This window comes from Colletotrichum abscissum (assembly GCF_030869225.1).
Source record: "Colletotrichum abscissum strain IMI 504890 chromosome Unknown Scaffold_25.1, whole genome shotgun sequence".
NCBI classification, from domain to species: domain Eukaryota; kingdom Fungi; phylum Ascomycota; class Sordariomycetes; order Glomerellales; family Glomerellaceae; genus Colletotrichum; species Colletotrichum abscissum.
Window position 1 is genome coordinate 130736 of NW_026850154.1, and position 13605 is coordinate 144340.

A 13605-nucleotide genomic window follows, 5' to 3' on the forward strand; every position below is an offset into this window, starting at 1 on the left:
GCTCCCCCAGGCTTACTGTTGAGAATCTCACTCACTCACCTCGGTGTTGGATTAATCAGCATCGCGACAACCGCATATTTCAACCACCTCTCAACACAGAGGGCAGTGTGCACAAAAAATAGTCAAGAGAGAAGCCAGGAGAAACCAAAAACAGCAAAGATGGTGGCAACAGAGACAACTCGTCCCCTCATCGTCGGCCCCGAGTCGGGCCCGGAGGCTCCTTACCCGTACAAGATGGAAGGCAAGGTTATCTCTGGCTTCGGTCGGGGGTCCAAGGAGGTAAGTCGGTCACGGCTTTTTCCAAGGCAACCACTTCACCGACGATTTCATCTCTTGCTCTGCTCATTCTCACGATCTTTACACAAAACGCCCCAAACTCACACCCCCCCATACTTCTTCATCTACCCATCATCCTCCCCGAGCACAACATCTCACCAAACCTCCATCCCAATACTTACCAACCCCACCGCAGCTCGGCATCCCAACCGCAAACCTCCCCGTAGACGCCTCCCTCACCCCCTGGATCGACACCATAAAATCAGGCGTCTACTTCGGCTGGGCCTCCCTCTCCCTGCCCGCCTCGCACCCGGACCGCGTCGCCGCCCCCGGCACGTCCTCCACCGCCGGCGCCGGCCCCGCGCAGCCGCACGTCGACTTCCAGCTCTACCCCATGGTCATGTCCATCGGCTACAACCCCTTTTACAAGAACACGGTCCGCTCCGCCGAGGTCCACGTCCTGCACAAGTTCTCCGCCGACTTCTACGACGCCCACATGCGCCTGCTGATCCTGGGCTTCGTCCGCGACGAGCTCGACTACAAGAGCCTCGAGGCGCTGGTCGCGGACATCAACACCGACTGCGAGGTGGCCAGGACCTCGCTCGCCAGGGACGCGTGGCACCCGCCCAAGGCGCTGCGGCCCAAGGGCACCGTGGACGGGACGCTCGATGCCAAGTGGCTGGTTGAGGAGCTGCCCAAGGCTTAGGCTCTGCAAAAAACGAGAAGCCGAAATCTCTCGTGATCACGTCACATCCTTGTCTCATTCCACCTCTCATGATTATGAAGTCTCTTCACAAAAGGTACACAAACAACAAACAAACGAAGCGTTAGAAATATAGAAGATTGCATTCATTCGAGAAAAGGTTCTGTCTGTCCAAAACATATAGGGTCCTTGGGTATTTCCCCTCTCTTCCCCGAGGGGTTGTTGGCTGAAGTGAAGTATCGTGAAGGAAAGAATGAGTTATATGACCATCGATCAATCCTTTCCGCAAAGATGCGCCTTTCCCGGCCTCTCCCTATAACGAGAAATGGTAATGTCAAACAAATGACGAGAGAACACACTGGACCTTTGAATCAAAGTGAAAAACGCCTCCAATGCCTCTCCCCTCCCTCTTGTGTGCTCTGATCGCCCCTTTTTTTAGTACCTCGCCTCACACAGCCAGTCCATGAGTCTCCTTATTCTGGGAATAGCATGGAAGAAACTGCAGTCTGTCAGTACATGTCTTCTTCGACAACCACACTCTCAAGAGCAGAGATACTCACGTTCATAACAATCAACATGGGGATATCGAATACGTCTCGTTTAATCATCCAGCAATACCGGCAGTCCACTTTGCCGTCCTTCTCAATTTTTGAGATGCCGTGCTCGCCATCGATTCGGGTAACGCGGTTGCTGAGTATGCTCTTGCGCGGGTCCTGCTGCGGCGTCATGTCTGACGACGCCGCGCTTTCCGTCTGCTCTTTCGTGCGGTACTTGAGGATCCGACATGTGCGGTTGACGCTGCCTCGGCTGTCGCCAAAAGCAAGATGCGAAAAGTCGTCGTAAAACTCAACCACACTGTCATCGTCGAGGATCTCGGCAATGAAGACGGGCTGTTTCCGTGGTCCGCTCTCATTCTTGATCTGGTCGGCAAGCGTTGCGGCGGGTGCCTTTGGCGTTGAGAAGCCCGCACGGCCAGTATTGCGGCCACTGTTGGTCGTCGACCCGGTACCGCCGGTGTTGACGTTCAAGTTGGGGTCGTTCCCGAGGAGAACATCCTTGGTCCAGCCTGTTAAAGCGATGAACTCCTTGTTGACGGCGGCAATCTCGCCAGTACGGCGGAGGACAATAGTGGGCGCCGAGGTGTGGTGCATGAACTCTTCGTACTCGAATAGAGTGCGTTGAAAACACTTCTCCATGAAGATGAGATCCTGGCGACTGAGGGTCTTGGTGCAGGCTATAAATGACGGGCGAATGCTGGCGAGCGCCTTTGCGATGCGCAGCGTCATATTGGCCGAGAAGCGTTTCGGCAGGTAGTCGATGAGAGCGTGGAAGCCGGCGAGATACGGATACGGCTCTTTTACGGTCTCGTAAATGGAGGAAGGGTCGCGCTGCCTCTTGCCGAGCAGCGTGTGAGGGCCGCTCTTTTGAGGGGCGCCGGTCTTTGCTTTGGGCCGCGTCGGGGCGGTTATGGTCTGGGAGTTTCCAACAGCGCCAAAGTTCCCACTTGGAGATCCTTCAAAGGTAAAGTTAGTAGGTTGCGGGCTGGCGGTGTTGTCTGTGCTTGGACTATGTAGGCTTGTTGGGCCAGCAGCAATGGCGTAGGCATGTGGAAGGCCATGTTGCAGATTGCCTTGTTGGTACATGCCGTTGGAAGACTGGTCTACACCCATGAAATCGTTGATCATACCGCTATCGTATACTTGGCCAAACTGGTTATTGCCATTGTTGCCAAAGACGTTTGTGGATCCAAAGTTGACTTCACCACTTGGTCCTGACAGGGAGCCGTCACGCGGAGGGGTCTCCGCTGCGCCTGATGACATGTGCCCTAGCATGCCGAACTCCATGGCGCCGTACTGGCTGCCAAAGTTGAGCCCTTCCAGATCAAAGTTGAAGATTGCTGGGTTGCTTGGATCGAATAACGTATTAAAGGGGTCGTTGGCGACCTGCGGCGAGATCATGCCGCCAATGGATCGAGCAGTGTTGCTCGGCTGCGGAAAAGACGGTGATATCGGCGATGGTTGCGCCTGATACGGCAGGCCATCGGGGATGCCGACAGGCGTTTGCTGGCCCGAGTACACGGGGAATGATGCGGTTGAGCTCTGACCAAAATACGTGCTGCCTGCTGTCGAGGCCGTATCCGAGGCCCCGCTGTGATGCCGTTGGCCGTTGGGGCGGGCGGGCGCCGCGTTCGGGTTGTAGTTCGGACCTAGTACGGGCCGTAGAGCTTCGGGCGGAGCATCATGCAGATACTTTGCTTTCTTACGGACGCCGTCTTGGCAAGCCTCTGCGAGTCCACGCTTGATGCATCGCTGACAAGGTCGTTCATCTCCTGTAGCCATCCCATCAGCAAGGTTGCATCGCAGACGGCCATGTGAGTGGAGTAGGCAGCTAAACCCCGGTTACCACGGGGTTTTTGTCAAAGCATTACATGACTTCACGGGTGTTCACTTGACCAGAGACTATCGCGAGCCGGACCCTGAGGAATCGGGCAAAGCTTACCGCAAGTCAAATGGGCTCGTTGGCAGGCGAAGCACGCCCGGCGAGCCTTCTTCCTCCTTGGTCGTGACGGATCCTTGGGATCGTACTTCTTCTTGACCTCGCCGTTGGTATCGGCGCCACTGTCGTGAGATTCAGCCATCTTTTCGTCGTCGTCGTCTCTTACGGGGGTGTCGTCGTCGTAGTCGTGGTCATTATCTGACATGGCATCCGAGACCTCTGGCCCGGTGTCGTCCTGGCCGTCAGGCATGGTGTCGTGGATTTATATATACAAGCCTCCCCTTGGGCAGAAATGTGATAACGGCGTGCGCGGGAGCTGGCGCAGTGACGGCACGGCACGGCACTGCAAGCCCCGGTCCACGAATGTCGCTGATGGTCCGTTTGCGAAACCACACGGCTCACTTTCAAACGTATGTGGGCGGGCCCGGCGTCGCGCTGGATAGGCGTCGTATAATAGGAAAGAAAGCAGAAAATCCCTCCTGTGTTGGTGTAGAGTGACACAGGCCGGGGTTCTTTCTAGCTGGGCTGCTGCCACACACACAGCTCAAAGTACACCACCACTGCGTGACTAACTATCTCCAAGACCCGTGTGCGTAGTGGCAGTTCGAGTCTGCGAATAGGAGTCGAGCCGGACAATGGTTTCCCGCGACGACGTAGTATGGGAGAATAGGGCCAGAAATAGGCGCTGTGCGCTCCCGCGATATAGGTCGGGTAGAGCCTTGTTTTCTCCCTCTCTCTTTTGGTTCTCTTTGCGCCGCAGGGGGGGGCAGGCGGCTTACAAGCAGAGCAGGGCAGAAAGAACGGAGGCGGCGAGCCTTGGGTCTCCCACAGCTCGTATCCTCAGCAGTCAGGAGTCTCCAATAGTGAGTTGGTGGAGAGGAAAGAGGCGTTTCTCGTGCGACGTGCTCGTCACGACAGGACTAGGTCCCTTGGACTCGATGGTTGGCGCAGTCGTCTCGAGACCGGTGTTCGCGTCGCGGACCACATGAGGTCGCGGGGACAAGGTGGTAGACAGAGTCGCTGGGCGGATAGCCGGCTGACGGCGCTGGGCCGGGGTGAAGTGAGGGAGGTTTTTAGAGGTCGAGAGAGTAAATGGTATATGCAGGAAGCCGTAGTCCCTGTGCTTGTCTGATGCAAGCATTGACACGCGGTACGGGAGTTTGGTGGGCTACTTTGCAATAAGTAGCACTGGTAGGGCGGATCGCATTCGCAGGTTCTCGATCGCAAGCGCAGCGGCGCAATTGAGGGGAAAGCGGCGTCGTCGGGAGGTCGGGGCAGATTTTGGAGTCGTGATGTTTATCCTCGGTCGGGTGGAAGAGGAGCACGCGAGAGGTTTGTCGTCAGAGCTGGCGGCGGTCGGTAAAGAAAACGAGAGGGACGGGATAGACAAGGTACCAAAGTTACGGGCAGTATCCGTAAGGTGGTAAGTGAAATACAGCAGTTAACAGGCCCAAAGAGAAAACGGATGCCCCAGCCTCGCTGCTGTTGGTCAAAGATTTGCGTGCTGAGCTGCGGGGTTTTTCTTGGAGAAAATGTCACACTCGTCATTCGTTGGGCCGAGGGGGAATGTGGGTGCACCGGCCGAGAAATCCACTTTTCGTGCCTTATGAGTTCCTGCTACATGAAGCACCACACAAAGTGGGATGTTGAAAATGTATATAATACAATGCACAAGTCTGTCCTTCCCACGACGGAACGCTGTTACGGCTGCACAGTCATCCAGGTCCTCGAGTCTCCCGTTGGTGTAGGTAGGTAGTTGGCGCCCGTGGCACCATAGGCAGGGTCGGAGACACTTTTGGCGTGACTTTCTCTCCTTCCCGTCGCATCCATCCAAACTAAGGTGACGGACAGTCGGACTTGCAGTAACCGTTGTGGACTGTGGAAGGCAGTACGGTAGTTCCGAACAGAAACGGAAACAACCCATCTTCGTCTGTACTTTCTTGGACTTAATACCGTACATAAGGTAAGGTAGGTAGGTACTACGGATACCTCAAGGAAGGAAGGGGGTAGTTGAAAAGTCGGACACATGCCTGCCGCCTGCTCCTGCAGAATACCTTGCCTTACATATTATGCACCTGTGCAATCCGAGCAAAGGCTCCTCAAGACACACACTCGCAACTTTGCATCCCCGCAGCTGGATCCGGACCAGGTTGGCCAAGCCATATTCTGCTCACCTCACCCACGATTTGAATTCCATCATGTCAACTTACATCATCCACGACAAGACCAGAACTCGAACCCAGGAAACAATGACCATCCGTTTGTCATCTGCTGCGCCTTGGTCTCAACGATTCCAATATGGCCAGGTTCAGTCGCACGGCATTACGTTAGCGACGCAACTGCAAGCCACTTTATTGGATATCTGGCATTCTCACTGTTCCCATTGCTGCATGTGAGATCCAATACGATCTCCACATCCAACATCCGCAGTTCGCATTTTTCCTGGTCCCAAGACAAGCCAAGCCGAGGGCCGAGTGACGACTTACACCCAGCTTCACACCTCCCTGGACAGTCGTGACAGTGCTATACGTGCCACGGCTCGCTGAGGATGAGGGTGGTATCTTCGCATTAACTAATGTTGGTTCTAGCCGACGTGCCGAGCATCGGTCTGTCTATCCATCTGCAGCCCATCAACCGCTCGGGGTATCTCATTGCATGTGAGCACAAAATCAAACAAGGCTTCTCGCCCGTCATTGGCAGCCACTCGGCCAGCCTCCGTATGCCGCGTTACCATCCAACTTCCTCGCTATGGCTGCCTGATGACCTTTCCATCAATGACAGCCCGACACCTTGGGCACTTGCAGACGGTTACTGCCGTCCACCTCATGACGATCGACGCGATCAACAGCCGCATCTGCTGCGCGCCGACTCCCGCTCACTAGTCGTCCAATAATGCAGAGTGGCAGCCCAGCTCGACTGCCTGGGTCAGGAACGCGCTCATCATGGCAAGATGCGCACCCACGACCAACAACACCGGCAGCGAGGCGACATGCGGTCACTGTCAACCATTCACAGCCCGGCAGCCTCTTTGCTGGTCCTCCACACCGATGCGGAAAGTCTGTGCGGTGCCGTCCACGCCTGATCCTTCACCGGCCTTCGCTGAATCTCTCGTTGCATTGTCACCTTCGTCAACTTTCTTTTTGTCCGTTGTGGACTTCTGCCCTCTGCTGCCTTGTCTCACGCCCGCGTGGCGAACCGACTGCGACTTCTGATCTTCTTGCCATACTTGAAGAAGATGTATGGAAACGGGAGCATGGCCACCGTCAAGAAGGCGAGCAGTGACGAAGCCCAGGAATATCCAAGCTTGTTGTACATTTGCGTTCCAAACAACGGGAATGCGGCTGTTGAAAGGGAAGTCCAAGTCAGCACCGCGAACGAAACACGACACCTCCCAACTGAGTGGTTGAGAGCGTTGGTGCCACGGGGCAACTCACCAGCGAACATGCATCGCACAAACGCATTACTTGCGAGGGCCGAGGCGGCGTATAAAGGATAAGCATCGACCTGTGAGCCCCAACTTTAGCACAATTCCTGTCGTGTAACCTCCGGGCCTGAGACTGATTCCAAACCCCTGGAACGCCACAAGCGGGGAGCTGGCGGGACATATTCCACTTACAAGAAACGTAAAGATCCCAGTGAAGACGAGGAGAGTTCTGCGGCACATCAAGACGGTCAGTTGCATACTCCTGCATACAAGATGGGAAAACAACACCACCCCACGCTCCGTGGAAGCCTGACAAAGCATGCCTAACGGCCGAAAGCACACGCCAGCGCATGAACCTGCAGAAGCCTGCAGATGGCCTGCTCAAAGCAACCACGGGGTTGTCTTGTCACGGCAGCAAGATGCGCATGTTGCGGAACCACGGGCCTTTTTCCAACTTTGGATGATGGGTGCGATGCTGTGCGAAGGGAAATGTGAACTTACCCAGCTCCAAAAATGGCGGATCCAATGATGGGCATGATCCAGTGCACATGAAGACTCCAACCAAACCAGAAGATGCCAATGGGACAGAGGAAGGCTCCCAGGATGACTGGTGGAAGGCGGAACTCTGGCTCGCTGGCACCCTCGACGCCCGTCTCCTTTTCCAAGTCGGCCATGAGTCGACTACGGATACGGTGCCACAAGGGATCCGTCGCGGCGGCAAGGAACATGCCCACGAGGATACCCAGGAAGGTGAGACCGACTTGCCACAGGTTGAAGCCATGGATCGTTGTGAAGACGAGGGGGAATGCGCCGAAGAAAAGGTACAGAATACCCAAGAGAATGGCCGAGAAGATGTCGAGACTGAGGACCATGGGTTCAAAGGCAATGAGCTGGAAGGGACGCATCAAGGAGATGCCGATTGTCTTGATGACGGACTTTGTAATGTTCTCAACAGGGGCCTTCCACCGCTCGTCACCTGTCTCTTTTCGGATCTTGCGTGCCTTGGTCCGCAGGACGATCGGATCTGGAAGCAAAAAGTCAGCTCTGACAAGCTAGTCCGAGGGCGCACCCTCCATGGACACTCACGATAAGTCTCAGGAACGAATACGACAATGGCGACCAAAAGCGCAAAAGCCCAGATGATCATGACATAGTACGTCCATCTCCAGTGTGCGTTGTAGTTGACGAAGCCACCAATCAACGGGCCGATGCATGGTCCGATGAAGGGAGCAAGTGAGTACATGAGCATAGGGGCTTGGAGCTCATGACGAGCAAACAAGTCACTCACTGTGCCACCGGATACGGCGAGGAAGGCACTGCCAGACAAACCGTCGAAAAACCGGGCAACGATCATAGTTGCAATATTCTTGGCGACTGCTGACGGGATGATCCAGATGACATACATGGACCAAGAGACGAGATAGATGGGCCGGCGTCCGTAAAACTCGCTGAGAGGGCTCAGGAACATGGGGCCCAAGCTGATGCCGAGAACAAAGACTGACAGGCCAATAGTGCTCACCAGTCGGGAGTTGCCGAATTCTGCATCCATCTGGGCATACGTCGAGGTGTAGATGGAGCTCGCAGCGGTACTGTCTTGCACGTCAACATCTCATTACAGAGTCGATGGTTGACTTCACTTACACGCAAAAACTCGCGCACGATACAATGGATACAATGAGCCACTTTCTCGCCTTGCCCAAACTACGTGGACTCATGGGATCGCTGTCGCCGCCCTCGAAAGTCACTTCATACTGGTCCTTTTCCGGTTCTCTTGGCGAGCTGTCGTCCTCTTGGTAATCGTCACAGCTGTAGCCGTTTTGTGACCGCGTCCGGGTCAATGATCTTGACTGACGGAGTGACCGTGTACCGGCGGCGCCCGTGCGGATGGGCTCGAAGCCCGAGTCCTCGTGGACTGTGGCGCTGTCATCGTCCTGATTTGATGAATGGCTCTCGGCCTTTTCAATGTCTTTTTCGACTTCGTTCGTCATGATTATCGTCAAACGCCGCAAGGGAGAAAAGCAGCAACGATCCTCGACAATTTTTTTTTCTTCAACTTAGGTCTTACTCAGGGCCGCTTGATAACGACTTGATATCAAGGGCGCAGCAGTCGGCCGATTGCGGATGTCGGATATTTGTACGGATATCCCGCGTGGTTATTATGGGCCTGGTTCCGAGTTCCAGCGGTCGTGTGGATCGTGACAGGATCAGATCAGTCTGTTGCTGGGCTGGGCGTTACTGCGAACGGAGGTATGTGCAGGGCAGTGGTTTTTATTTGGAAGTGGGAGAAACGGCTCCTCTCTCACTGCAACTCTTCCGATTGTTTCAAAGACGCAGAAGAAGAAACAGTGAAAGGGACGAGTCTGTTCATGGAAGAGGACCTCTTTTTCATGGATTTTGCAGTTTTCCCGATAACAAGGCAAAGAAAGGCGCGAGGACCTCGAAGTGGATGGGATAGTGGGGACCTCGCGCCATCGGCACCGCATCCATTCACACGCATTAGTCAAAGACGACCGGATGGCTAGACGGCGCGACCCGTTTGGCAATTTTTCCCATGCACTTCTCGACGATTATTCAGCCCAGAACGCGGTTCGCTCTTTCGAGAGGAAGCACACCGCGGACTAGGGTGGATCTCGTCATCGCGGCGAAAGGGAATAAGAGAGGAGAGGAGAGGAGATGGAGAGGGGCATGCAGGTGTGTCATAGAGCCCCCTGGATGGGTGACAAAACTGTGGGATGGATGACGCTGCGTTGGACCCTACATTACCTTGGGGATCTTCCAGTTCTGCATCGGAGCCAACAGCCTATTCTTGCGAGAGCGGATGGAAGGGTCCAATGAGAAGGGGTCTCGAGCTATTCGGCGTTAGTTCGCGCGAGTTTTCGATTGCTAACATTTTATTAGTATTGTTATTATCTTTTGGCTGCACTTACGTTGGCCGAAAGGGTGACAGAAGGGACGGGGTTCTCTCGGAAATAAACCGTCATGGATATGACGTCGGAAGAGCCGAGATTCACCACGACCTTTTTGGCTCATTCCAGACATTTCACAAGTCGCGGTTTCTCATTCAGCTGGCGGCAGCGGGAAGAGACGGGGGGATCCTCGGCGTCTGGAACCTGGGATCATTTGAGACAGGAGGCGCCTGCCACCTCTTGTCACTCCTGCAACGAGTCGCAGGTGCTAAAATTGGCCCTGTAACCTTGATCTGTCGACTGTTCGAGCAACATACGTCGAGATGTGGTGCTGAGTAGAAACCCAGCCCGTCTTGGCGGAGTTCCACTCCACGGCTGTTAGACGCGGCCCGATGGAATGGTTCACCGACCACAGACTCGCAGAGGACGTGCGAATTCGCGATAAGCTTGGTGGTCCTCTCCCATCTATCATACTTTGGCTAGCTTCCGACTCTGTCCATCTTGAGATCTGACTAGATGGGTTCAGAGTTCAGACTGCCCAGCATGTGGGCTCTTGAGGTGATCGATCCCCGCTTTCGCATGTTGCAGGCCCAGCAAAAAAACACTGGATTGTCACTTTCGCTTCTTGTGTAGAGGGCCGAAGCCGCGAGAGGGTTGTCAGCCACATTGAATTGTCGGCAGCTTTTCCCGGCGCCGGGCGAGACCGTTATCTTGGTCTCCTGCCCAGTGTCTGTGCGCATTGCCAATTTTTCTGACAGCTTGCCACACACAGACAGACACTCCAATATTTGGGCCTTTTCTCCCCGCGGCGCCGGCTCGCCGATCGGGGCCTTTGGGGGTGGCTTAGCTCAGATGGGATTGAGAGTAAGGGAATCCACGTGTTTTGATTTGTGATTTGAGGCGTGGAGATCCTTTAAGCTGAGTATCCCACGGAGTTACGATGAGGATTGGTAATCTAAAACGTTCACTACTAAATGCCTATGATTTACAACACTGAAGCTCACCAACAACTTGGGGCAGTGCAAGGAGGCAGGTAGGTCAGATAATCCTCGATAACCCGTGATTTTTTCGTCATTTCCTTCTTCCTTCTTCCTCTATCTATCTACTCTGATGGAGGTGAAATCATGTGCAGTCTCCATAAGCGTTATTATCATACATGAGGCCCCTTTCCATCTTTTCCTTCGTACCTCTGTTTACTTACATGATCATCATCATGATGAGCCCGCTACTCTTTCTAGTATACCGATATTTCTCGCTTTCGTTGGGTTTGAAAATGCAGTTTGCTGAACTCTTGACCCCCGAAAACAGGGGGTAAATGACAAGAAAAACAATAAAGATGAGAAATAAAAAACAAACAAAACGCCCGTTACATGCAAGATAACACACATATATAAAACCCCCGGTACGCATGTCGTCGGACAACACAATGCACGTCGTCAACAGAGCCGCACAACTAGGCCCACTCACAAAGCACCTCACCTCCGGACCTCCGGTACGGAACTTCCGAAAGTTGACTCATTTTTCCGTCCGTTTCATTCCCTCTCACATCCGGTAGGTCTCCGCCAAGCTCCCAAAGTCCGGCACGGTCCCGGAGCAGTCAAAGTCCCGATCGTACGCCTTGGCCGGCAGGATCCCGGCCGCGAGGCCCTTTTTGTAACTCCACAGCGGCGCGCTCTCCGTGTCCCACGTCCAGTACCACCACCCCCACCCCTTTTCGAACGAGTGCATCTGCGCCTCGGCAAACATTTGCAAGAACTTCTTGTAGTCGCTGCTGAAGCCGCCCGCGTCGCCGTTGGCCGTGTCGCAGTCGCACTTGGAGTCCTGGGTCGGGCACCGCGGCTCGAGGATCGACGTCGTCGCGTTGCCCGTGTTGTAGGTGCCCGTCCACCGGTTGCCCCAGCCGACGTTGGTCAGGTGCTTGGCGCAGTCCGTGTCGGCCTGGGACCACTCGGCGAAGAGCGTGGGGCCGTAGCCCGTGGAGGTGTCCATCGACTGCTCCGTCTGCTCCGTCCACCCGCTGCAGGCGTACTCGACCTTCTTCTTGTGCGTGTAAACGATTTGGTCGGTGTTGAAAATGACGTACTGATGTACGTCGAGCGCGAGGTCACTGTAGCCCGTCAGTTTCCCCTGCCAGTTGGCCAGGCCCATGAACCCGTCGCCGAACACCACGACGCCGCCGATGCCGTTGCCCTTGACGAGCTTGTAGGCCTGCGCGGTCCACGAGACCACATCGGCGTTGTTGAGGTCCACGTTGCGCGGCTCGTTGGCGAGACCGTAAAAGGCAATGATGTTCTTGTAGCGGTCCTGGGCGAAGAACTTGGAGAGGCGGTCGTGCATATCCAGGCTGCGCTGGGCGTTGGTCGCGCCGTCGGTGCCATTGAGCCAGCCGATGGCGCCCTGACGGCCCGAGTGGTTCCAGCCGTTTTGACTACCCGGGAGGCCGTGGACGTCAAGGTTGACACGGAGGCCGTACTTGCGCGCCCACTCGATGCCGCGGAGGAGGTAGCGCCACGAGGTGCGGAAGAGGTAGGGGTCGCCGTCGTAGACCTCGACGGCCCAGTAGTTGAAGGGGATGCGGACGTGGTCAAGGCCGGCGTCGGCGATCTCCTTGAAGGTGGACTCGGTGACGAAAGTCGAGTAATGCTTCTCGAGGACCTCGGCCGTCTGCTTGGTGCCGAGGTGCTTGCAGAGCGTGTACTCGTCAATGATGCCGAGGCGGGAGTCGTAGTTGAAGAGGGAAGGGGTGATGAAGGGCTCGAGGTTTAGCCAGCCGCCGACGTTGACGCCGCGGGCGGGCCGCGAGCCGTAGGAGCCCCAGGCGTCTTTGAGCGCCGGCACCTTGTCGTTTGCCCGTTTCGAGTCGTCCCAGTCGGTATAGAGACCCATGACGGGCAGGTCGCCGACCATCTGCTCCGTGAATGTGACGTTGAAATCGGTTGTGTCATCCCATGACCACGGATCGAGGTAGGTGCCGCGCCACTTCATCGGGACGCTGTCCTTATTTCCGTCGTCGAGGGTCGTTTTCGTGTTGCTGCTCTTGTTATTGTTCTTGCTGACCACCACAGCCACCACAATGATGATGATGAGAAGCACTAATGAGACACTGAGACATATCCCTGATGGCCAGTTAGTCAACGTCTCCAGCTCCCGATTCAAAGCAACCTACAAAGCTTCTTCCGCTTCTTGACGGGTTTTGGAGGGTCCTCCATGAGATACTCCTTCTCGAAGCTGTGGTCAGAGCTGTTCCACCCTCCGCCTCTCAAGTGGCCTCTTGACCGTCCCTCCTCCATAATCGCGCCACTGACCACCCGTTTCTTTTTGTGCTTGTGTTCCCTCCTGGGCTTTTCGTAGACTGCCTCCGTATCCACCTCTCGCCGCACCCGCTTTGGTCGTTCTGTGGGCGCATCTCTGTAGGCTGCTTCGCGTCGTGCCCTCCGTCTCTCCCGCCGCTCTGCGTCTGCGTCTGCATCGGCGTCCCTCGATGGCCTGCCAGCACCCGCACTTCTTTCTTTCTTTTCCCTTCTCTTTTGCCTCTTGACGTTATCCTGGTTCAGCTTTGCTAACGCATCCACGGACAGCGATTGTGACCTTCTCTCGTCTCTGCTTTCGCCGGAATCTGTGGCCGGTCGTCTAGATCCTTCTGCGCGTGATCGTCGTTTCTTGTTGTGGTGTTTCCTGCCCGATGAGTCTCGTGGTCGATGCGACGATGGTCTCGAAGATTCACCGGGCGCCATCTTCTATTTTGTCGCAAAAAGTCGTCCTCGTTGGGTGAAAGTAACCTAGTCGCCGTTGCACTGGAA

General features: G+C 55.4%; 5 protein-coding genes across 5 annotated transcripts; 1 reads left to right on the plus strand and 4 right to left on the minus strand.

Moving 5' to 3' along the window:
- Positions 1 to 159: 159 nt before the first annotated feature.
- Positions 160 to 982, plus strand: CABS01_09983 (riboflavin kinase; the record flags this gene model as incomplete). The annotated part of the gene is made up of 2 exons (XM_060543339.1): positions 160 to 279; positions 473 to 982. 2 exons carry the CDS (start codon positions 160 to 162, stop codon positions 980 to 982), a joined length of 630 nt encoding a protein of 209 aa, XP_060399520.1.
- A 506-nt stretch (positions 983 to 1488) lies between these two features.
- CABS01_09984 (transcription factor) lies at positions 1489 to 3725 on the minus strand (the record flags this gene model as incomplete). Its single annotated transcript, XM_060543340.1, has 2 exons — positions 1489 to 3308; positions 3479 to 3725. 2 exons carry the CDS (start codon positions 3723 to 3725, stop codon positions 1489 to 1491), a joined length of 2067 nt encoding a protein of 688 aa, XP_060399521.1.
- A 597-nt stretch (positions 3726 to 4322) lies between these two features.
- CABS01_09985 (uncharacterized protein) lies at positions 4323 to 4616 on the minus strand (the record flags this gene model as incomplete). Its single annotated transcript, XM_060543341.1, has 1 exon — positions 4323 to 4616. One exon carries the CDS (start codon positions 4614 to 4616, stop codon positions 4323 to 4325), a length of 294 nt encoding a protein of 97 aa, XP_060399522.1.
- Positions 4617 to 6652: 2036 nt separating this feature from the next.
- On the minus strand, positions 6653 to 8887 carry CABS01_09986 (major facilitator superfamily transporter; the record flags this gene model as incomplete). Its single annotated transcript, XM_060543342.1, has 6 exons — positions 6653 to 6816; positions 6910 to 6979; positions 7092 to 7128; positions 7401 to 7923; positions 7986 to 8488; positions 8541 to 8887. The coding sequence occupies 6 exons, from the start codon at positions 8885 to 8887 to the stop codon at positions 6653 to 6655; spliced, it is 1644 nt and encodes a 547-aa protein (XP_060399523.1).
- Positions 8888 to 11347: 2460 nt separating this feature from the next.
- On the minus strand, positions 11348 to 13539 carry CABS01_09987 (beta-glucosidase 6; the record flags this gene model as incomplete). The annotated part of the gene is made up of 2 exons (XM_060543343.1): positions 11348 to 12921; positions 12972 to 13539. The coding sequence occupies 2 exons, from the start codon at positions 13537 to 13539 to the stop codon at positions 11348 to 11350; spliced, it is 2142 nt and encodes a 713-aa protein (XP_060399524.1).
- Positions 13540 to 13605: the final 66 nt, after the last annotated feature.